Source organism: Camellia sinensis, chromosome 15 (assembly GCF_055761805.1).
Source record: "Camellia sinensis isolate YWXY chromosome 15, ASM5576180v1, whole genome shotgun sequence".
Taxonomy (NCBI): domain Eukaryota; kingdom Viridiplantae; phylum Streptophyta; class Magnoliopsida; order Ericales; family Theaceae; genus Camellia; species Camellia sinensis.
Genome location: NC_138975.1, coordinates 7,495,660 through 7,520,966, shown reverse-complemented (window position 1 = coordinate 7,520,966; position 25,307 = coordinate 7,495,660). Strand labels below are relative to the sequence as shown.

General features: G+C 35.0%; 1 protein-coding gene across 3 annotated transcripts; it reads right to left on the bottom strand.

The window, feature by feature from the left end:
* On the bottom strand, window positions 1-23,696 carry ACA9 (autoinhibited Ca(2+)-ATPase 9). Of its 3 annotated transcripts, none has more exons than XM_028249525.2 (34): window positions 23,498-23,696; window positions 22,987-23,207; window positions 19,895-20,011; window positions 19,768-19,807; window positions 18,510-18,625; window positions 18,291-18,422; window positions 18,095-18,184; window positions 17,298-17,367; window positions 16,532-16,602; window positions 16,357-16,440; window positions 16,143-16,220; window positions 15,992-16,063; window positions 15,313-15,396; window positions 15,141-15,223; window positions 14,950-15,058; window positions 14,814-14,869; window positions 14,652-14,694; window positions 14,467-14,550; window positions 14,173-14,310; window positions 8,665-8,730; window positions 8,484-8,582; window positions 7,148-7,258; window positions 6,756-6,923; window positions 6,125-6,184; window positions 5,071-5,235; window positions 4,864-4,980; window positions 3,450-3,548; window positions 2,265-2,402; window positions 2,024-2,124; window positions 1,590-1,635; window positions 1,341-1,475; window positions 1,034-1,141; window positions 859-950; window positions 1-383 (listed from the first exon to the last, which is right to left on the bottom strand). In XM_028249525.2, exons 2-34 carry the CDS (start codon window positions 23,179-23,181, stop codon window positions 251-253), a joined length of 3,300 nt encoding a protein of 1,099 aa, XP_028105326.2. In that variant the 5' UTR covers window positions 23,182-23,207; window positions 23,498-23,696; the 3' UTR covers window positions 1-250. The 3 variants fall into 3 exon arrangements, with proteins under 3 accessions (XP_028105326.2, XP_082766449.1, XP_082766450.1); XM_082910323.1 differs by having other exon boundaries at window positions 22,987-23,181; window positions 23,498-23,689; XM_082910324.1 differs by lacking the exons at window positions 22,987-23,207; window positions 23,498-23,696 and adding an exon at window positions 22,239-22,348.
* Window positions 23,697-25,307: the final 1,611 nt, after the last annotated feature.

Sequence of the window (25,307 nt, the reverse complement as noted above, 5' to 3'; positions counted from 1 at the left end):
TAAACCAATATATTCTTGTATTACATACACAATTAAATGTACAAAAAACTTACAATTATTTATACCTTCTTTTTTTTTTAATTACAGTTGAATAAATATATAAGATATTTAGAGCATAGGGCCATATAAGTGGCCCAGTTGTATATTCATACAGATTACAACTTAATTTAGAAGAGTCGAGCTGTTAGTGCAGCAGCAGTGTGTTGGCTGCAGATGATAGTAAAGTCTCGGGGTGAATAAGGCTCTCTCCTTATGCACTTCGAGAAGAAACACTACGAGGAACACTACGAGCAGCTATGCACCGTTGATATGGCTTCATGAGGGACTTGGCGAAAGGAGTCTTCGGAACTGGAATCAACTTCCCGACCAGAGCAAGCGGCCAGCTGTGATAAGACGATAATTAATGAAAAAAGACAAAATGCTCAAATGATAGCTTAGAAAGCAAAGTTTTTAAAAGAGAATGCGGAACGTGAGCCGTTTCAACCCTCACAAGGCGAAGCGTAAACCTTAAGACATCGATGTATAAACATTTCAAATTGTTATATTTAATAAATAAATAAAATATTTTAACATAGCAAAAAGATATTAAAAATTAATTCTAAATATGTCTTGTATTTACTGTATACTCATAGTAATATAAGAGGCCTTTTACAGAGGCAGAAGGCCAAGGCCAAACCATGCATATCTTGTTTTCTGTGTGTACTTGTTCTTTTATTTTACTGCTTTATCGTGTCATTGCAACCACAATTTTGCACAACATGCATGACAGAAGGCTTTCTTTTAATCTCTTTCGTGTGATTTTGATGAAGAGAATAATTTGAACCATAGACATTGCTAGTAACCGGTTAATGAACCCACCTGAAAATTCCCAGAAGGAAGGAAACAAGCCAGAGCTTCCAGTCGAGTCTGACAGTCGAGGCGAAGTGTCCAAGAAACTGAATGATAAGTATCTGTAGTACAAAAACGAGAGGTATTGTTAATATTAAGCAATTGCAAGGTAATAACACCATGTAAAGACATAATGACCTCTCACCTGAAGTACAAATGTTGATCCCACAATCCCAATAAAAAGGCGATTTTTTGTAATTCCACTAAAGACATTTTTTTGATCTGGCTTTCGAGCATTGAACTCATTGAATATCTGTAATTCAACTAGTTAGTGAAAGCTGAAGAAGAAACTCTAAAATAAAAATGTACTCCAAAATTTTGTTCCGTTGATGGCATTGATTAATCTAATACAAATCCAACAACCTAGGAATCCCAGCCGAAGTAAAGAACTTCAATACATCCTTTTCTTTTTATTTATTTTTTATTTTTTTAGAGTTGGGTGATGGACTTACTTGACAGAAGACGAATGCATTGAATATCAAGGTATTCTTCAATTTTGTAGCATGTTCTGTATTGCCATGATCTAAGTTTAGAATACTCATTCCACAAAAATTCAGAATGAGGAGGACGGTAACTTGATACAAAGCCTGCAGAAGTCCAAAACAATCAGTAACAGCAAAGTTTCTCGAATATTCCCAGCTTTCTCAAAGACCACAAAAGAGAGGTCTCCCCAAAAAAACAGTAACTAGAATTACAAAAACCTGGACAATTAAGTTCCTCCACATGATATTTGTTATAAGAGGTTCCCTGAAGACAAAAGGGGGGTGGAAAAAATTATGCTATATGGAAAATTAAATTATCAGAAATTTTCAACCAATCATCATACCAATTAATTTCTTTCACAAAACAAACATACAAACAAAGAAAAAATCCATTTAATTATCATACAGATAGTGCTGAACTCCCAAAATTTTTGAGTCACAAGTTCTGAAGAGAAAAATGAATTTTACATAATAAATTACAATGTAACAATTATTATTTAAATATAAAGAGTCTCCCATTGAAATTTCGCCTTAGGCCTCATGAAGGGTTTGGCCGGCTTTGCACTATATTTAACATCACAAAACAAGGATGCGCAATATCATTATGCATCTCATATAATCACAAAATAAGCCATAAGGCCACAAATTCTAACCTTCGACCAACAGGAGATCTATGCATAAGATGATCTGTGGGTGGTTCAGTTGCCAGTGCCAATGCTCCAAGAGTATCCATGATTAGATTAACCCACAGAAGCTGCAACAAGAAGATATGTCTTACAAACAAGAACAGGAAGATTAATCCACCAATTATTGAAATTCAAATCAAGATATCATATGTTTGTTTCACTTCTTTTTTTATATGAACTTAGAGAGAGAGAGAGAGAGAGCTTCAACCTGCACTGCAGTCAAAGGAACATCACCAGCGGTAATTGCAGCCACAACATTAATTATAAGGGCTGCGACATTGACAGTAAGCTGGAACTGGATAAATTTCTGAATATTTGCATATACAGAACGACCCCAGCGGACGACCTACAAGAAGACAAATTGAATGACGATGCATTAAAACCAAATACAACCAAAAAATAAGGAAAAAGCAAATGTGTGGAATATAACCAACTTTGATTACCATTCTCCTCTTCGGAGAAATAGTTGGTGTTAGTTACCCCGTACCTCACCCCACCCTGAGCTATATAAAAGGACAAATAGTCAGTTAATTACTCCCAACATCAAGTTTCAGATGCCCTTTTTCACACTTTCTACCCCTATAAATTTTTCAATGAGGTAAGGAAGCCCTTAAGGTGTACAGTGTAAACTCATGAACTTTCCAACTAACTCAAGAATGATTGGTTTGGCAAATACATTTTTAGTAGTTCTTTTGTTTTTTTTACTTTTAAAGATAAAGTTGTTGCTAAAAATATTGACGTGTTTGGCAAATGGTGAAGTAAAAGTTGCTTTTTGTTATTGGGAAAGTTAGGTGGGGTTTGGACTTTTTTTGTTTGTTTTCAATACACGTTTTTTGAATTTTTTCAACAAAAAATTTATAAAAAAAACTTAAATCCTTCTAGACTAGAAAGACCCGAAAAGTAAAATATTTTCATAAAAAAATTAAAAATAATTCACTAAAGATATAAAAAATAAAAAGTACAGAAGAAGTGTGGCTTTTTTAGCACTTGTCAAACAGGGTGGATCCTGTTAATTTTTGTGTTCTTAATTGTCATCCAAATAAGCTGAAATCAAATGGCCAAAATGTTTTTGGCTTAAATACCCAAAATGTGGTTTTTTTTGTTGAAACCAAACAGAATCTAAATAACTTAAATAAAACAATAGAAAATAAAATGGATTTACATGTCAATATGTCATAATAGTATATGGAAAAAGTCTGGATTAAAATTATTCCTGGGAGGCTGGAATGCTGGAAGAACAATCTATCTTCACGAATTACATCACAAGAACAATTGTGATCACAAAGATGCTTATTTTAGGCCAGGAGTGCAGCAAGGGTGATGGGGGAAGGAGAAAAAAGGACTTCCTCAATTTCCAGATTCCTCGCATAAAAGAGTATGAGATCACACTAACCTTTACAACTGAGGCAAAATTATCATCCAAGATAATGATATCCGAGCTTTCTTTTGCAACTTCTGTTCCTGAGATGCCCATGGAAAGACCTATATCTGCCTAAAACACAAAAGGTAAAATTAGATCAGCTACATCTAGAAAACATTACCACCAAAAATAATATTCCATATACACGAAACATCAAATTTGTTGAATATTAATAAACACAGGCAATTTAAATTGCATAACACAAATCAAATCCAAGTTGCATAATAGGCAGCAGAGTTGCATCTCGCTTAGAGGTCCCCATACCAAACAAAACTAGGATGTACATTTCCTTCACTGTGGTATTGGCAATGATATGTGTGGAACTAATCTTGAGCAATAGTCAGTGCGGGTAGAGATGTTGACACGACAAGTGCCTAGACAATCCCATTTACTAAAGCATGTTTATGCTAGGAGTGCAACTTAGGTGGGCTCAACCTGAGCAACCAGAGTCCAGCCCTATTTTTTTTAGGTTTTAGGGTTTGGGCAATATATTTTTGAATTTGGTACGGGTTTTAGGCAAAAATTCAAAAGCTCGAATTAAATTTGGACAGCTATGGATAAAGGCATCAAACAACCCGATGCCCAAATTATATATATAAATATTTAATATACATATAAATTATTAGCCATTAAATGATATTAAAATAATTTATATCATTAAATCATATTGAATATCTATTATATACATAATTAACACATCACAAAATCTTTCCTTTTTTATTTTCACACATAAATTGTAAAGACAACCATAACAGCGTCCATTTTACATTATATAAATTATTTATCTTCATGTTACTGATGATTTTCTTTAAAAAAATGTAAATAGAATCTAATTTTAACAAATTAATAATTTAGCTAGGCGGAATTTTTGTGCAATTTGGGTTTAACTCGGATCAGGCTTGGACATACAACATCAAGTTACAATTTGGACTTGGGTAAGTCTCAGTACAACTTGGGCCAGATTTGAACAACCTCTCAACCGGTCCGAACCCACCCAAGTTGCACCCCTAGTTTATACAGCAATAAATGTGTCCAACTATTAAAATTCATAAAGGAAAAAAAAAAAAAAAAAAAAACATCATCAATCAAATAAAATTAAAACCTTCTCCATTATTTAGTCACTTGGTATTGCTGCCCAATGACATATAATTTATAAAAACATAGACAGCTGAATTCTACGGCTAGGACTTGGGAAGTTGACCTGTTCAACACCCCTTGTCCAGTTCGACCAGTCACTATATGGAGGAAATATTTGGGCTGAATGTTCAAAATATATTGTGCAAAACAAGGCAAACAACAATATGCTTATCAAGCACATCTGCAACCTCGGATAAACTACCAGATGCATCATAACATCTTCAACACACGCGCACACACACGCACAAACCTCATGGAGTGCAGGAGCATCATTAGTTCCATCCCCAGTTACAGCAACGACTTCCCCTACTTTACGTAATGCTTGCACAAGTAAAAGCTTGTCATTAGGAGAAGACCTTCCCATCACCTATATACCATGATACAACAAAATCATATATGGGCCCACCAACAAGTAACTTCATCTATGATCATACAGATTTTAGAGTATCCAAATTACCAATATTTTCACTGCAACTAGTTCCCTTTCTTTCTCAGATAATTGACGGAATGTCTTTCCTTCAATAACAGTAGGCTCAGTGACATCTGCATCTGGAGCAAGTATTCCACACTCCATAGCAATTGCTTTCGCTGTTTGAATATTATCTCCAGTGACCATGCGTACCTAATGGTTAACAGACATTTGATTCCCATCACCATTTTCCAAATCAGGAAAAACGCACATAACTAAGGAAATTGATATCATGAACAATTTAACAGTTACATTTAAGTAAGATGTCTACCCAACAAATCAACTGTATCCTAATAAAACATCACTGTATAAAATGTTGAAACATTGAACTGATCAACATGAAGAGGATGGAAGAAACAAATTGTTACTTTTAAACTCCACCAGTTACTCACCAAGAAAACAGGAAGAAAAAGAACCGAACTTACTATAAGTCTCTAACAAAAGGTTTTCTAAGTACATTTTATTGATTAAGACAAGGTTGAAAGCAACAAAATGCTATCTTTTAACCCCAGCAATTCTTTCCTAAAAATATGGGACATGAAAATGTATTGAACTTAATTCAACAAAGTGACTTTTGACCTCATCATCTAGGAACATTTTATTGATCAATATGAAGATGGAAGCTAGAGGCTGCTGCCTATAAAGCCCATCATTTATTTTCTAATAATACCAAAGAGAAAATGCACTGAACTTTATTCCACCAAAACATAGCTTTCAAGACCATGCCAAAGACCTAAGCATTTTGATCCAGAAATCACAAAAATCCTAGCTTCTGAGGCAAAAAGCCAAAGCCCAATGCCTCAAAATGGTTCACTAACATTCAAACAGATGATAAACTGTGGCCTAGATGTTGCTTCAATTCCAAAATGTCCTCTTTCGCTGAACTAAATTATGAAAAGAAATTTCCCCATACCACATTTCCAAACTAATTTGCCAATTTTTACCACTGTTCTGCTTTGTCATAAGCAGGCAAATTATTCAGTAGTTTCCATCACATTACATGCATATCTAGCCACCAACTAAAGAAGTTAAGAATTATTACCTTAACACCAGCGTCTGCACAGACTTTAACTGCATCTTTGACACCTGGGCGGCAAGGATCCTAGACAGAGATACATATTAGCTGACATTAGAACTTCATAACTCCATTTGGAGAAACTTATTCTACAATGAAGAAAATAATACTGGAGTTAAGACTTCATCGTTAATGCGTGCTCCTTATGGGAAGGAGGAGGGGGGGGAGGGGGGGAAACCATTCTATGAAAGAAAGGCTGCATAAAATTAGGTCTAATTTTTTTGTTTTTGGCCCTCTTCAAGAATGAGGGGCTATGCTCTCAAGCTTTAGCAGTGTCTCAATTATGGTTCATCTTCAGATGAATCCTTTAACCAATTTCAAAACTACATGCACTCAACAATCAGTAAAACCCTATATAATGGCCATTCATAAAAATGGAGAAGCCTGAAAAATAGATGACCTTATGCTGTTTCTCAGATGTATACCTTTAGGGTCATACTAATGACATTGGGCAGTCAATAAGGGGAAGAAAGGGCCAAAAAGATTAGACTCCCAATGTATTTTTTACACATCTCAAAGCATTTTACATATTTCTATGCACTTCTAACGTATTTTAATACACTTCTTACACATTCACAGTCATTAGCATTTTCCATACCTTTATGCCAACAATAGCCAGCAAAACAAGGTCATCTTCAGGTAAATTCCATTGTGCTAGTTGTTCTTCATCAGAAGGAAATTTCTCCATACTGTATGGTTTGTATGCAATAGCAACACAGCGCAAGCTTCTTGCAGCCATATCATCAATAGCTTCCCTAAAAAAGACCTGCAGAAAGAGTTGAAATATCATTACCCTGATTTGAAAAATTTGAAGCAATTTTGAATTATTCTTTTAAGCACACAGGTTGTTCTTCAAATACATATAATTTTTTTGTACTCTCAATTCATATTCTCGTCAAGTTCAATAATATTAAACTTATTTCTGATCTATAAGCAGAACTCATAAGCAACATTACTTTTTCAGCTAAAGAATATAAGCTTATCAATGACCTTATCATTGTCAATGGATTGCAGGTGACCATTAGAGTCAAGATATTCTGTGCATGAGGCCAGAATAATTTCAGCTGCTCCCTTCCAATGCACAAGAAATTCAGAGTCGGTCTGCAATTAAAGCAAGAAAAATATTATCCCATTAGATTAACCAATACAAATTTTGGGTATCAGAGTCAAGGCAATACTCACAGCAAATCAAAGAATGAACGTCAGCAGTGCCCCAAGTCAAAAAGGGATAGATATTGAACTTTAGAGTCTAAAGAGTGTATGCCATGCTTCCAAGCAAGAAGCACATCATGGCACACGATGCATAAAGAAGTATCACTCACAATCAATTGTGTTTCTTGATAACATGATCACAAAACTTCATCAATCATAACTAATATACACTTGAGTAATAAAAAGTGCCTATAATTGACCTTTTACTCACTCTTCCAAGATTTACTTATATGATTTATTTCAATGAGATTAGTCAGACTTGGTCAAAAAAAAGAAAAGGTTTTCAAATTTACCTGTGAGCAAAACAAAACAAAACCAAAAAAAAAAATGACTATTACGCTGATGTGATGGCTACAAAAGACATCTCCATATGCCCTCTTTAATTGTGGTTCATGGAATTTTTTTATTTTTTATGGAGAACTTGAGTAACTTTCTTGTGATAAAATGATTCTCAAAAAACATGTGGGTATTCCTATCTCGACTGGTGGAAAAAATTGAATCTGGAAATCATAGGAAATTACAGAGCACCAAATATGCTGCTTCAATTATGGGAAGCTATTTTAAACAAATGACATTTACCTTATTTACCTACCTAATATATCAGATATTGAAGTTATATTTCATTTCTAGAGGCACAACCCATACCCCAATGTTGGATCAAAATAAAGGACCAGGACCTGGTACTACACAGTCAGGTCTCATGAAATGTTGGTTAAGAAACATTTTAAGCCAAACCAGGCCCATTAGTATCACAAACTGAACCAAAGCACAAGTATCTCCTGTACTCAACATACTGTGCTTCACTATTGATTATATTATATATATAGAGAGAGAGATAGCAAAGAACAACTTGTCAAACCATATTGTATACTGAGACAGTAATGCCGCTCAGGAGAGTGCTATCGCCAAAACTCAACAATGATGATAATCGCAACCAGTGTATTTATTGACTAGAAATTAGAAGGTAATTGCTGTTTAAACATCCATATAGTTCACCCAATAGAGTCTTCACAATCACAATGAAGTTTTATGACACAGAGACATGAAGCCCATCAAATGGTTAGTTTAAAAACAAAAAAAAAACATCAGGAGCAATAGTGAATCAAATAATTACCTTTTTTAACGCAACACCTCCTCGCTTTTTCTCCGAATTGAAAGGAGAAACGTGTAGAATTGTAGATTCTGACCTGACAACATCAAAGTTCATCCCCAACTACAACCAAAAATATCAATCAACCTCTAGTGAAAAAAAATGGATTAAAAGTAAAAACTGAAACACTAAAAAAAATGGATACCTTGACACCCCACTGAAGGATAGCCTTTTCTGTTGGAGAACCAGAAACCTCTATGCCTCCACCACTCTATCATTGTACAAAAAATCAAAGATGAATCTTTACGCTTAATTGGTTGTTACATGGAATTCAAATAATTAATATGGATAAACATCCCTTTAAGTTTATGTAGCCAGAGAAGAATCCATCAGAAAATGAGAAGAGAAACAAAACACTCAATAATGAAACTCAAAATCCCCCCATGGAAGTAGAGCTGAATAAACAATATGTGGAGAAGATAGTATCTGCAATGGCCTAAAAAATATCAACTTATTGGGGGTGACCCAAACAAGTCCTAACAATGGGCCCAGCCTAAACAAGGAAGCCCATCAAACAAATATCACACCCTCTATCTATAAAAGGAAGGTATCCCATGAAATAGAGGTATGCTTCATCTCTCTGCAACGCAGCACACCAACACCTTCGAATTCTTGATCTATTCTCTTTGCTTGAAGAACTCTGACTTTATCATCGGAGTGTCCCTGGCCAACAACCCCGGTTGAGTGGTGCCGACCATGTTATCTTTACAGATCTAAGAGGCCAAGCTTATCTATTCATTGGATCTCTTTAACAATCTATGTGGGAGGATTTTCTGAGTCTCACAATTGGTGCCGTCTGTGGGAAAGTGATAAAAAATTCAACGAAGAGAAGAACAAATACCACCTATGAAGCATGGGTACGGGTACGGGTACGATACGGGTATGTCGATACGCTAAAATTCAAAAAAAATAGGGTACGGGTACGGGTACGGTTTGGTACGCTTGTGAAATATTTATTTTAATTTAGAATAAAGTAAAAATTAATTAAATGGTTTAATTTGTTAAGATCCAACCTATAATTAACATTTAATGCCAAAAATAAAGGTATAAATCAAAATTAAATGTCAATATATTAAATAACTTACAAACTATAGTTTAATTTTAAATCATGCTAAGTATAAAACTAAAAATAAAATAAAATAAAGTTTAAGGAAAGAAGTTTTATCTCTGTAGTAGAAAAAAATATTGTTTCAACTGAGGTACGGTACGGCTTGAGTATATACTAGGTACGTCTGGGTACGTCAAAAATTTAGAAGAAAAAATTTGGGTACGTTTTTCATGTACCTGGTACGTATGCAGAAATATCATATGAGGTACCATACGCCGGTAATAGTACCCGGTACGGGTACGGTATGTTTTTCGAAGAACCCATGCTTCATAGAATACCACACTCAAGGTGCTTGGACCAATGAGCACCAAGGTTAGTGATCTTGTTTTTTGCAAAAATTAAATTTTAATTGTTAACAAGCTTACACCAACACAGATCATCCAAGGTTGACAAAGTTAACCTCTTTCTCTATGGAAGGTAAGGCCCACGGCGGGGTGTTTTACCATTTTTCTCTTTGACTAAGGTTATCTTGTAATTACTTTAAAGCTGGTTCTTGATAGATTTATGCATATATATGTTTTTACAAATTCTATGGAAACCTTTGTTGATTGTCAACCATGCTAAAAACAGTTTCAAAAAAAGAAAAACAATACACAGTTGACAGATCCACAGCTGGGTCTTGCTTTCTTCTCTCTAGAAGGGTTCTCGGCAAAGTAAAGAACAAGAAAAATTGCAACCATGATTGGGCGTCTAGTTCTCTCTCTCTTTAAAAAATAATATATAAATGAATAATAATAATAAATTGCAAGCTGAACATTGTTAACAACAATTGCATACAAATTAAGAAATTACTTTTTGAGAATAAGGCAACTACTTTGAGGCCGAACAGAGAAAAACGATCATGGGCATGATATAAAGAGCATCTTAAAGCTAGGGAATGACCGAGTATGACAGCCAAGCTGAATGCCCTCTTTCTCTAAATGCCGAGTACCAATAGCTGTTAGTTGACACTTTGTTTGGGTTGCCCATCAAACTCCTCAGCAACAGTACCTCTTTATTGGGTTGCCCGTCAACTCTCTTGTTATTCTAAATCTCATTTCTGGAAGCTATCTCTATATGTATGAAAATATATATATGCGTAGATACTATACTTTCATGCATTAGTGACTTGTTTGTTCGGCTCACAAACAAGATACTATAAGCTGACCACGGCTTTCTCTCTCTAGCACTATTATCGGCAATCTTTAATTTTTGCCGAGCCAAAGGTGGAGTCGTCGCCAACCAAGTTTTTTGGCAAATCAAAGAGCCAAGATAAGTTGCCTTCCAAGTGTCTCAGCAAGCCGAAGACCAAAGATGACTCCTGTATGTACAAAGAGGTGTTGCCGACCAATCTCTCGGCAAAGCCAAAGAGGAAGAATTGCCAACCAAGAGGTTTCGGCAGACCAAAGAACAAGAGATGATGCCGACCAGGTGTCTCAACAAGACAAAAAGCCAAGTTGCCAACCATTGCCAACCAAGCTCTCAATAAAGACAAAAAGGACAAGCCGACCAAGCGATTTCAGCAAGGTAAGAAATTGGGAGGAGTTGCTAACCCACCTATCTCAGTCAGAATTAATATATCATGGTTCTAACCGGCCCATTTCAGCAAAGCAACGTTGTCTATACACACCCGACTCATTGCTTTGAGTATAACATTGTAAGACCAAAAAATTTCTCCACTCTGAAGAGTTATTCGGCATTTGTGCCCATGCATGTGCCTTTTGGCAATACCGCAACTCATAGAAGATTGCTCGGCAAAGCTACACAGTTGCCCGGCAGTGTCGTACCTCATATGAGGCAACTCGGCAACTCTACAACCCCTTCTCGGTATCACTTCAGCTCGGCTCAGTGGATCTAGCAACAAGAACGGCGCCGATTATTCTCCGCCGAGTGCACATTCAACAATCGTCAGCCTCGCCAAGCTCTTTTGCTGAGCACATTCCCCCACCAAGCACATTCTTCCACCGACCACACTTTAACTAAGGACGAGCCGAACAAAAAAAAAAAAAAAAGTAAAACCATCTTATTTTGGTCAACTTTAGGAGGTCCAATGGCATAGCCGTATGAATGATGGAATGAACACTAGGGCGCGAGATGAATCCAACGCCACAAAAATGAGTCAAATCGGATTTACGACGAAGAAGATACAACGGCTCAAAGTCAGGGGTTTGAATCTAAACATTTATGCTTTTAACGTTGGGTTGCAGACACTAAAATTTTCTAAGTCATTGCAATCCAATTTTGATAGACCAATGTGAAGTACTCGTCAAGACGAATCCAACGCAAAAAACCAAGTTGAAATCGAAACTAAAACGAAGTCATACAGACCGGTCAAAGTTCGCCCACAAAGTCAACTGGTTTACTGAAGAAGACGAACCAGCAAGCTATAGAAGAAATCATCTAGTGCTTCGTGGTTGCGTTGCAATTGGTTGATCTGAACCATCAGATCCATTTTGGCTAAATCTACGCCATCCGGAATCCAATCACAATGATCCAAGAGTTGTTCTCAGCAATTTGACGCTTTCCAGGCACATCCGTGTGTCAAAATTTGCAAATTCCATTCCAAAAAAATTGCAGAATTTATTTGGAGCCCAACAATCAAAATTGAGTACAAATTGAGCGCAATTCACATGACCAAGCATCCTACTTTAACTCGGCTTCATTTCAATATCACCACAGCGAAAAACAAGGGCAAGGAATCCGCTTCAACAATTTGTAATCGGCTTACTCCTCGGCAATTTTATTCCTTCCGAATAACAAATATCATTCGAAAGCAATGGGGCAAGCACGTTGTATATAATGTGCAATTAGAACAACAAAGATTCCTTAGCAATTTCGCCAACATTGATCAATGTTGTGCATAGAAGCATGATAATGCAATTTGACGAGTAGTGTCTTGGACTATTCTTCAATGCTTTATAGTCAACTAGAGTTGCTAGTGGGTGATAATTTTTTAATTCTCTTTTCATCTTTGTCATCGCAAAACAAGAGATTACCCCGACCCTTGAACTCTCTACACATCTACGCAAATTCTCCCATTGATTTAAGTTTTTCGACTTTTCACTTTTTGGTGATTAACAAGTTTACATCGTTTGATACAGGCAATCAATGACACAAGATGTATTATTCACAATCCTTGCAATGTCAGAAATTGATCGCCACTTAAAATCAACAAAAGCCTCCGAATACGGAGCAATCTCCGTACTTAGCATGGAGCGCCATCAACAAAAGCCTCCGAACGGAGTGCCATCAACAAAAGCCTCTAAATTTGGAGCAAAGCCCTAATTTCTAAACGTACATACATTTATACATACATGCATCCATGCAGTCATTCATTCATTCATTTTATTCATTTATCAGAGGTATTCTTTATCAAGAAACCTAACATCTATTAGAACAGTATAACTGGGCAATAAAAACTCTCATTCTTTCTACCAGAGACAATAAAAGTTTTGGGGCAATTGTGATGGCCCAAAAAATACCAGCTTCTTGGGGATGACCCAAACAAGTCCTAACAAGTCCTAACAATAAGCCCAACCCAATAAGGAAGCCCATCAAACAAATATCACAACCCTCATCTATAAAAGGAAGGCATCTCATGGAATAAAGGTACGCCTCAACTCTCTGCAACACAGTACACACACACTCTTCAATTCTTCATCTTCTTTCTTTGACTCAAGTTATTAACTTTATCATCGGAGTGTCCCCAGCCGACAACCCCGGTTGCATGTCGTCGACCATGCTTATTTTTGCAGATCCACGGGGCAAAACTCATCTCTTAGTTGGATCTCATCAACAATCCATGTGAAAAGATTTTCTGGGTCTCACAATATCGAATGTCAAACCCTAATTTGTTAAAGGGCTTGATAAGCATTGTTGGGCTTCTTTCCTAATAACTTAAGCTTTTGGAACAATTGCTAATCTAACATGATATCAGAGCTCACGTTAGGAGAGGTATTGGGTTCAAATATCTTCATCCACATATGTTTCCCCATTTGCATTATGTTTCTCTACATTACATGTTTGGATGTTTGCATCTCCCCATGCAAGACAGGTTGCACATGAGGGTGGGTTTTGGAGAGCTTATAGTACAAGCTTTTCTGACAATTGGTGATCTAACATGATTATCAAGTGATTTTTATGCCACCTCAAAAAATGATAATTACGTGTTTTTCTCAAGTTAAATGAGAGTAATCACACAAGTTGACGTGCACAAGGACTACTGTTACTAAAATCCTCAATGCCCTTGACCCATTGTGTTTTTCTCAAGTTATATGATAATAAAATCACACAAGTTGACGTGCACAAGGACTACCGTTTTTAAAATCCTACAACACCCTTGACCCATTACATTGGCTGAGCCTTTGGTTTAACTGAGATTATGGGTCCTGATCATGCGGAGTGGCGAAACAGGATCCCTGTAGCCAACCCCAAGTATTTGGGAAAAGGCTAAGTTGAGTTGTACATTGGCTGAGCATTTAAGAAACTAGAAAAAGAATAGTGTAGTTGTCTTGGACGCTGCAAAGAGTAAATATGCACTGAGAGAGAGAGAGAGAGAGAGAGTACCTTAGCAGGGAAAACACTGCCTGCAGTATTCTGCGCAATGGCGTCATGTAGCAGAGAGGTAACCATCATGTCAAATTGAGAGCTGTCTTCAAATGTATTAATCTTATTTCTCCCAATGTAAGCCTCAACTACAGTCATCTGTCATAAACACGATTCAAAATTTACATCAAGTTTTTGATCATATGTTATAAATGCAATTCAAGACATGATGGCCTAGGATTTCAACCAATTGGCATAAAATTATAAAGGCAAATTTTGGAACAAAAGAATTTGGAAGACCATAGCATAACCCACCTGATTCAAGGTCAAAGTTCCAGTTTTATCACTGCAAATAGTTGTTGCAGACCCCATAGTTTCACAAGCTGAAAGCCTACGAACCTGCAAACCGGGAACCATTAGGCAAACTTCATATATGATCCTTCAGAGCTACAGCTTTCATATAGAGGCTATGAAAAGGAAGAAATTATAAAGATACGTGCCAAAGCCTTGTCTGCCATCATTTTTCTCATTGAGTATGCCAGGCTGTCACAGATTTCAAGTAAAGAAAAAAATCAAAGAGTACTCAATAGAATATAGAAAAATAAAAGGAGAAAAAGAAGTAAGAAAAGCCTGCCACAATAAAAGAACCAAACCACACTTACGTCAAGGTAACAGCCAAAGGAAGCCCTTCAGGTACAGCAACAACCACAATGGTGACCTAAATAGTTTTGCAATTAGTCATGAAATAAGAGTAAAGCAGATATAATAATAAATAACACAACATAAAACAGCACTTACTGCAATAGTAACAATTTTTATTGCTCCATCAACAGCATCACTGATACTGGTCGTCCCACGAATAAACTGAACTGTTCCATCAGGATTTTTCGAGTTCCCGGTGAAATATCTGTAAAAATTTTATCAGGTTATAACAGATTAAATATGGCTTATGAATACACACAAGGCATGACTCAAAATATTAAATTTACCTAGCCAGAAGGATTGCGAGCACAAAAACAGCCACTGCAAGCCCAACTATGCCAACAAAGGTTGCCACTCCATTCAACCGTACCTATCATAGGTATTCCAAAGGCAGCCTTAAAACATAATACAAAAAATTGTTATTAAGGATCATGGTAAGGAGCATTAGTTAAGGGACACCTGCAAGGGGGTTTCTTCACCAGTATCTTCCGAGATACTTGCCATCAACAATCCCCATTCTGTGTTGATTCCAACACCAGTTACCTTGAGACAGCAAAAGAGTTTATTATATTCATGATGAAAGCATAACCAAAATTGATTATATTATAAAAATCATAGGAAATTATTCCAAGACCAAAAATTAGGTTATAAAATACATTCTTTTGAAATAAAAGTATATATAGAGAGAGCAAGAGAGGGAAAGAGAGCGTTAATTTCCAGATTCTGCAAATGCATGAATAGGATGTTCATTCAACAATAAGACAAGACCAACTGGAAATTAACAAGACAAAATAAATAATAACAGAGGTCCAATTTGACAAGAGTTATCAATTCCTACTAAACCATAGGCAGGAGGATGGATTCAAAAATAAAAAGCACCTGTCAAAAGTATAGTTAATTATTTTGCATGGCAGAAATATGCAATGCAGCTTGGTTTCAAATTTTCGAAGGAAAAATATATTGTAATAATAAGCTCAGAGAATCTAGATATGGTTGTTAATCCGAAGCAATCACAATTTCCCATGATCATCTTCACCACTAATGTAATAATCAAACTACCAGTAGAACATAAATGATCCTACTATAACAACATCCAATATTGCATACATCAGGAAAAATAAAATATTAGGTACTTTACCAGCATAGTTCCAGCACCATCTGCAACCTTGCAACCAGACAGCAAAAATGGTGCTTTTTGATCTTTGTGAATCTAGAAAATGACACAGCTCGTGAGAAAAATAAGATCAATAGTCTTACATATATTTCACAACAAGATCTAAATAACTTACAATCTTGCTTTCCCCAGTCATGCTAGATTCATCAATGGCAAGAGAATGACCAGAAATTATGATTCCATCTGCTGGGACCTGGGAAAAATGGAAAGGTAAAAACCTATTTTTTCTCGTGTTCATAAGCAGTAATATCTACAGTTGCAATAGTGGATTCATAAAAACAAATTTGTATGTCCAACAAATCAAACCCACTTAAATAGGCTACACTCACCTGATCACCAATCTTAAGAGGTATAACATCACCAACAACAATGTCATATATTGAAATATTTTCTCTCCTACCACCTCTTACAACCTGCATAATAATTCATAAAAATAACAATTTAGCATCCTAAGGTTAATAGATTAAAAATAAAGTAAATGCTTCATGTTGTAATTGCACACACCTCCAAATGTATATTTCTCTTTTCTTCATTTAAATTTTGAAACTGGAGGGACTGTCGATAATCACTAGTTGCTATCACAATTATGAGAGAGAGAGAGAGAGATTAGTACAGAAAATTCCAACATTGATCTCATTCGATGCTATAATTGACAAGTCACCACATATCTAAAATCATATGGCATAGTCAAACAAGATGCGTGCCTCACTTACAAATATGAAGGTGAGCTGGAACAGATGTAGGTATGATTTCAGGATTAGCAAAGTAGAAGTATTACACTTACTAAAAAGCACTTTTCTAGAATTGAACACAACAGTAATTCAGACTGTTATCCTTGTGCAGTTAATATCTGATAATTTTACAGAAAGAAAAAGAAGAAGAAAAAGGCTACCTCTATAAATATTTCCTAGACAACAAGTACCAAAAGGAAAAGAAAAATAGTTGATTGAGAGATCAAACTGGTCCTAGGGATATCAAAGGATCTATCCTAAACACAATCACATCATCATATAATAAAACTAACAGTTTTATAATCATCTAATGCTCTAAAGTTCCTCAATTCTAAAGTAATAACATATTTGCAAGCTTTGAAGCTAAGATCCTACCACGAAAAGTAAGAAAAAACTGAGAAATTAAACTGATGCAAATAAACAAAATCCTCTGTTCTCTGTTGCAAAAGTAAGAATATCCAAAAAAAAATTGTCTATCCTCTGTTCTCTTAGCAATCAAATGGATTTTAAAAACGGAAATAATGAACAGTAGATCATACCTGTAACAAATATTACAAGAAGAACAGCAAAGGCAATGCTTCCCCCATCATACCAACCTTCTTCAAGGCCCTGTGAGAATGTGAAAAGGAAAGGCACAAAATCATTTCAGCAGGCATACAAAAGCATCACAGTTCTCCGGACACCTCTTCTAACCAAATTAGCCTGCTATAAGTATTGGACTTCAATTTCACTCTGAATTCCAGCATCAATGAAGTAAAAATTCCGCCAAATAATGGAAAAGTCCTACCAAACTACAATGCAAAAGTTTCTAGGCATTGTAACAATGCCCTGGGGCACAGGTCACCAGGTCATGCCAAGTTGTAGGGCTCTTGATGTTGGAAACAACAATACATATCAGCACATACTGCCACTTAGGTGCCTCATAAAAACTCCATGGTAACTCAGAAAGTTACAAGGGGTTCAACATGCAACATATATAAATCCCTTATTTTGAACTGTCAATGAATCATGCCGATAAAAAAAAGAAAAAATTCTGTCAATGAAAAATAGTAATGGGGAAATAAAGCAGATACAAGAATTACTGCTCCTTTTGGGTTTTAAAAATAACATATCACAGATCAAATCATATGAATTTTGAAAAGGTATTTCAGAGCCCAAATGGTTTTACAACTTGAGTGTCTTGAGGGGGGGGGGGGGGGGGGGGGAAGGAAAAAGAAAAAATCAAAAAGGAATGTTTATGTAACTATGTTAAACATATAGCAGACAACATTGAAAAATCAGCTACACATGGCTCAGTTTAAACATCACCAATAAATCATCGTATAACAGCTCCCACCTCTGTCTTTATTCCAAGTACTAACGATGCTGCTGCAGCTACCATCAAGATAATTAAGGTTAAATCTTGCCAAGCTTCCCAAAGAAACCTCTGTAGGAAAAAGCAAAAAAATGAATAACAATGCAAAAGATTCCCCAAAGTGCAGATAATAATTACAAAGAAAACACTGCCTTAAAAATAAAAATAAAAATTATACCAAGAAAGGCCGCCCTTTTTTCATGGGATATGTATTTGTTCCAAAAGCATTTCTCCGGCTTCCTAAATCACCATCATCACCAATAATTCCTGTCTCCACATTTGATTTTAACATACCTGCTACCCCTTTTACCTGATGCATATGATGATTGCACTGTGAAAACTACATAAATGACCAAAAAACATAAAATAAGAAAAAAGAAAATCATAATTCACTTGCCCCTCCATATTGTTGTAGCGCCGAATTATTATGATCCCTGGTCATTGAAGCAAGTTGTTCTAGTCCAATTGCATAATCACCACATGGAGTTGGAGGTGTTACGGTGGTACCTAACACTAAATAATGAACAAAAAGATAAATCAACACAAGAGTGAGCAATTAGTGTAGCAACTATTCATACAAGATCCACTGGTATATATTTGATTAGGACATTCCAAAGTACTCAATACTGGGATGCATTATGTGAAAGTACTTTGATCATGAGGAAAAATATATAGAACTTTATATCAGAGAGTGACTAATGCACCTAAACAGTAGTGCACCAAAAAATGAGCGTTTGGTTTAGTTTTGAAATAGTTTTCAAAAGGGTTTTGAAAATTCAAAACCTATCTGATTATGAGTTTTCAAAATAGTTTGCAAAAGAGTTTTTAGAAAATTTAATTCAAAACTAGTTTGGTTATGCATTTTTTTTGGGTCTTCTGTTTTTTTGTCTTATAGTAAAAAAATTTGTTACAGAACCCAATGTCAAATTTGTTTATTTCTTTCATATACATAATCTAACTGTACTTTTTAAATACATCTAATCTAATCTATACTGCAGAGTTTCACTCTGAATTTCCTATTTTGTATGAACATTTAGAAATTTGAACACATGCTTTCTAGTTTTATATATACTCAAGCTACATACATTTAAATCGTTTCACATTTATGAAAAACTTGTATAGAATTACTGAATAATGACAAATATACAAAAATAAATCAAATAAAATTCACCCATTTTAAAAACTAATACAAGTTTAATGTGTCATGTATTTATTAAAGAGAGAGGGGGAAGAGGTTCAATTTGGGGCTATGAGAAGACTGTTCGTGGGCTTGGGTTTTGGGTTTCAAAAAGAAGAGTTTTGGATTTTGAAAACTACATTTGAATTATATCGTGTGAAAACCCAAAACCAAACAAGTTTTGGGTTTTGGGTTTTGAAAAATGGATTAAAAAATGCAACCAAACGGTACCAAAATTTCAAGGGACCATTGCTAAATCTTGTAAGTTTTTATCCTCTACTTTTTTGTTTTTTTGGAACGTGCCATTCTCGTTTTAGTAACTCCTGAATTGGTAATTATAATTCTAAACACTTGAAAGGCTGCAATTGCACTTCATATGACATAAGAAAAATCACTTCCCTGTATATATTCCAAACAAATAACATTTTGCTTAAACTAACACAGAAATTGTCAAAAGCAAATTCCAGAGAGTAAATACCAATTGCTCGTTGCCCAGCCAATTTGAAAAGCAATGCTGCCTAGTAAACCAATTAATTAAGAATTAGAAAGTGATAACCAATCTAAAACACAAAGGAAAAAATGCCCTCCAGCATATTTAAAATTACCCTTATGACTTGTGCATGTGCTCTGATCATCCGTCTTCGTTGTTCTTTCTCTTCTTCCTTTCTCAAGTCTAAAGTGTACCGAAAACGACGAGAAGCATTAAGCACAAGTGCCGCTTGCTGTAAAAGACCAAAAGATCTTTAGTTCAGATGCTAACTAAAGAACTACCATTCATTACCCAAGCACAATAGATATAATAACAATAAACCAAAGAGCAACTGCTTAGAAGAAAAAAACCGAAATAAGCAGCATAATGTTTAACCAACTGGAACAGGTATCAAGCACAGAAGCAACTAGGTTTGGTTGTCATTAATGGTGAGCTACAAGAACCGCATCAAAAGCTCAAGGTCTCCAACTAGGTCTGCTCCCCTCCCCGCTACTGGTGAGCAACAACAAACTCAATATATCTAAATGGAAGGAATAAAGAGTGTGTGATTCCAAACCCTGGGTATACTATCACAATTACAAATAAGTAAACAGAAATTTCCACAACAACTTAGCTAACAGCTATTTAAGATTGCAATTATTCAATCATGCATGGCTTCTTAAGCATACATTTTATATTGTGTCACATGTGGGTTATCTCATTTTAAAATTTTGATACTAGCCTTCTGGATATATGTAGGAAAATTCTTTGCAATCAATAATACCTACTTTTGTTTCATTGTTCAACAGTTTAAAGGCAGTTGTTCAATAGTAAATAGGCAGCAACAAATTTGACAACCATACCCATAACGTATCTAGACCAACCTACATACTTCAAGGATCATGAAGCAACCAAATAACATAATTGGAGAAAAGGGCATGGTTCACAAGTAATCTCAAAGAATTTATCATGTAACACATAATCTACACTACAATCTATACAAATCACCAACATCACTTGATTGGCATGAACCATTCTTATCCATCATTTAGTTACTTACCTAGCACTTGAATATATTAAAATGACTACATAGGGTCCTTAAGTTCATTACAACCCTCCCTCCCAAAAAAAATATGGAATCAAGAGTAATAATATCGTCCCGTACTACTCTCTGATTCCACCTTTTAGGTGGCTCTATTTCCTCCTCATTACATCAACTTGCTATCATTTCATGAACTTGAGGACAACATGAAAAGAAAAACTAGAGCAACTCAAATAAGAAAGCTTGCACTAGAAGTAGACCTTGCCCTGCCTGACCATATCTTTTGTATGAGCCCCAATCCAAGTAACATGTACAATCAAGACATGATATAAAGCCCTGAGCCCTCCACTCCACCAAAATAAAATTGCAGTGAACATACTACTTAAAGTTAGCAAATTATGACTGAGACTAGCTTAACCATCTAATACATAATGGAAAGTTTGGTAAAGGTAACTCCTTAGCGATAGGGTTGACTTAAGGCCTAAGCCATTGAATTAGTGGATTTAGGCCCTAATTTGGAAGAGGCTCCAAACTTTCCTTCATCTAAAAGCCCAATAATATTCTATATATATAATTTTTTTTTTTAAAAAAACTCCTTTTTAATAGACCCAATAAAAAAATACTTTGTTTGTCCAAAGGCCTATAAAAATTATCTTATGCCAAGACCCAGCCAAAAAAAAAACCCCTTTATCTATTGGCTCATAAAAAATTCCTCTCTATAGACTCTTAGTCGAAAAGGCTGTAAAAAAAGAAAAAAAAAAAAAAAAAAAAACTCTTTTTATCCAAAATATTTATAAAAATATATATATATATATATATATCTTAAAATCCCATTATCTAATGTCTCTTAATAGTTAAACCTATAAATACACCCCCTAGAATTTTAGCTACAAAAATTAAAAAGAAAAGTAAATTTTACATAAAACAATTAACAATATAAACAAAAATTAATAAATGTTATTTAAATATATTTATAAAAAAACAAAAAGTCTCTAATAGATTTTTTGCCTTAGGCCTCATCAAGGGTTGAGCAAACACTACTTAGCCAAAGTCCAACTCATCCATGATTGTGAAATCTCGAGCCCCCTCAAAGCCAGCCATTGTGAAACTAACCTAATTAGGATTTTATTTTATTTAAATTATTATATGTTTTTAGGCTATAGTAAATATTTATGTTCCATGGATAGTCCATTAGGTAGATCACACATTTAAATTGGAATCACCCAAAAAAAATACTGAACTGCATTTCATGTGTAACCTTCCAAACTTGACACATGACAAACACTTAAAGGGATAGGATAGAAAAAGGCCCTAGTAGAGACAATTTACTCGCATAAAATAAACTATAAATTAATCATTTATATGATTCATTTAGCCAACCCCATGTGTGGGAATTAAGGCTTGCTGAAATTAACCAACAAATTTTCCAGATACTTACTTTACGGGCATGTTCTTCTTCTTCTTTTTTCCTTTTCAAATACCAAAGGAAAAAGAAAGACAAGCATTCCAAATCTGGTAGGGCCAGATGGCTTTTTCAGCCATTACACCTTTCAGGCCAAAAAAAATAAAATAAAATAAATCATTGCTTTCCCAAACTATTGTATTACATCAAATGATATGTTCTCATTGCTAGTTTCCCACCAAATAAGTTAAAAAATGCTTTACTTGTCAAGTGCTTTCCATGCATTGCTAATTCATTGTGAATTGACTAAGAAATGCCTATGAATTTTACGACAAAAAATCAAACGGAATCCAATAATGCACATTGGTTGAATTCATTCAAAAATTGTAACCAAAACACAACACATGCAAAATATTTACATAACATATATCTATACTATTATATAAAGAGGAGGATAGGATAGGACTCAAAACCATGATCATAACGTTAGTAAAGAAGGTTCTTACCACCTGAGCAACACATAGTATGTGTACATTTCTCTTTATCATTATTCTACATTTCTCTTTATCATTATTCTTATGCTATATTTTTTTTTGAGTTTCACATCCATCATGTGTGCAAATCATGTGTGCAATCTGCTAGTATATGTATATGTGTAAATACTATTATATTTTTTTTGAGTTTCACATCCATGGCATGCGCAATCCGCTAGTATATGTATTTACACACAATTAATGAATGAGGGATAGAAATTAAGAGGCAGCATTGTAAGGGGAAAGCATACCCTCCATCTTCTAAGCATCTCGACGGACGCCTTTTTGGTGTTGGCAATGTCGAAAGGATCTTCAAACTCCTCCTCCTCCTCTTCGGGCCGTGCCCACCCCTCGACGCTGCCGACCTCCATGACGTGGACGGGGTCGTGGCTAACCGCCGCAGCAGCAGTGGGCAATGAATTCACCAACGCATCATCACTCGTCATCTGTAGGCACAGAACTCACTCCGCCGCTTTAACGGAGCCACGCCGGGAAGAAGAAGAACAAAATTTTATTTTAAAAATTTATCAAAAACCAGTAGTCTCCTCCCAAATCAAGGGATTCAACATAGAAAAATAAGAATAAGAGCCATAAAAACGAACATGAACAGTTTGTGGTCATTCTATTGTTAGACATTGTTGTTGACGTGTTTGGATTAGCGACAAATGCGAGCTTTTCTATATGTAGAAAACGCGTGCTTATCTATGATCTGTATTTACAGCTTATTGTTAAATATTTCTAAGACATTGAAAAAAGGTGTACCGTTGGATGGTGATGAATAGGTGGACTCCGAGAGATATGGTGGATCGTTAGCCTCTTTTGCCCATCAACGACGCTGGATTGACTCTCCTCTCCTCTCCTCTCCTCTCCTCAGAAAGAGAAAGAGAGAGAGAGAGTCTGTTCGCGATGCGATGAGAGAGAGAGAATTATTCGCCAACCAAATTAAAATGAATGAAGCTTCGAGGAAACTTCCCGCCTAATTAATGTACATAATAACATTGTTCAAAAAAACTATGATGATAATAATGGGTAATTTATCCGAGTTATGCTAGGGACCAAATATATTATTAAATTTTTTATATAAGTGTGGAGTTTATGCATATGTAATTCGTATGAGTTTCGTATTTATGTGAATGTGCGAGATTTGATAAAAAAATTAATAATTTATTTGAGTTCATAGTATTTTTTAATTTGTCTCTATTGTTTTGCTTCGGCCCTAACTATCTAATGTTTTGTTATTTTAGCATCTTTTATTTATTTATTTTACATTTTGATTCCTAACATTAATTTACTTTCACATTTATTTTTAATAATTTTTTTTTGTATTTTTTAGATGTACTTAATCAATATGGATCTGAAAAGTAAAATAAATCGACTAAGATATTTTAGAAAATCACTAAAAACAAATAAAAATTGAAATAAAAATATGTGTATATTTTTGTTTATTTTTAGTGAAATCTTTTCGTACTTTAGTTTTTTTTATTTTATTTTAGGTGCATGTAATGTTGATTTATCTAATAAGTAAAAAAAATGACTAAAATATGATGGAAAAAAAAAGTTAAGACAAACGAAGATATGTTTAAAAAAATAATGTATGAAAATGCAAACCAAACAAAGCCTCTAAAAGTAGACCCAAAAAACATATCACGTTGATTGTCACGCAAGAATTCACATGGTGCCATGTGTCGTAAATTTGAGTAAATTTCAATTGAAATATTACGTTTAAGTATTTTTTTTGTTGCTTATAATAAATTTGACGTTTATTATAGAATTAGATTAATAGATTAATAGATTAATAGGTGTGTATAATAATTTTACATATAATTGGCCACTGATAGTACTAGCGAGTTAATTAGTTTATTAGATGCATGTATACAGGGTTAAGCTTTTGATTTTGCCATTTTGTGTGTGCTACTGTTTGGTCTTCCCATGGCATGGAATAGGCCACTGTTATCAATAGGGAATAAGAGTTCCATTGGTGCAACGTTAATTCACTGTATTTTTTAATTAATTTATTAATTTATGGTGTACCGGTTCATGCCTTGTATTTCTAGATTTACATACTTCTAGTTCACATGTTTCTAGTTTACAATATAAATTACATGTTCATTCGGGTTTAATTTTTAGTGTAATTTACATTTCTAGCATGTTTATTTGGTAGTAAATTTTCATGTAACTTGTACATATTAATCTTTAATTTAGGTGTGGAGTTGTAAAGTTTATAACTTGCCTATATTTAAATTCATGTTAATTTTTCTAGAATTATTTGCATGTTAATCATGTCATTTGCAATTCTTGCCTAGTAATGTGATTTAAGTATTTAGGAGTCTCGAATTAACCCTTTGGTTAGCGGATCCGCAATGTTGTCCTTAGACTTGACATAGTCTAGAGAGACAACTCCATTTGAGAGTAGTTGTTGTATGGAATTATGTCTACGACGGATGTGTCTAGACTTTCCATTATACATATTACTCTGTGCCCGACCAATCACTGATTGGCTATCGCAATGAATACTAATAGCTGGCACAGGTTTTGGCCAACGTGGAATATCCTCAACAAACTGGCGAAGCCA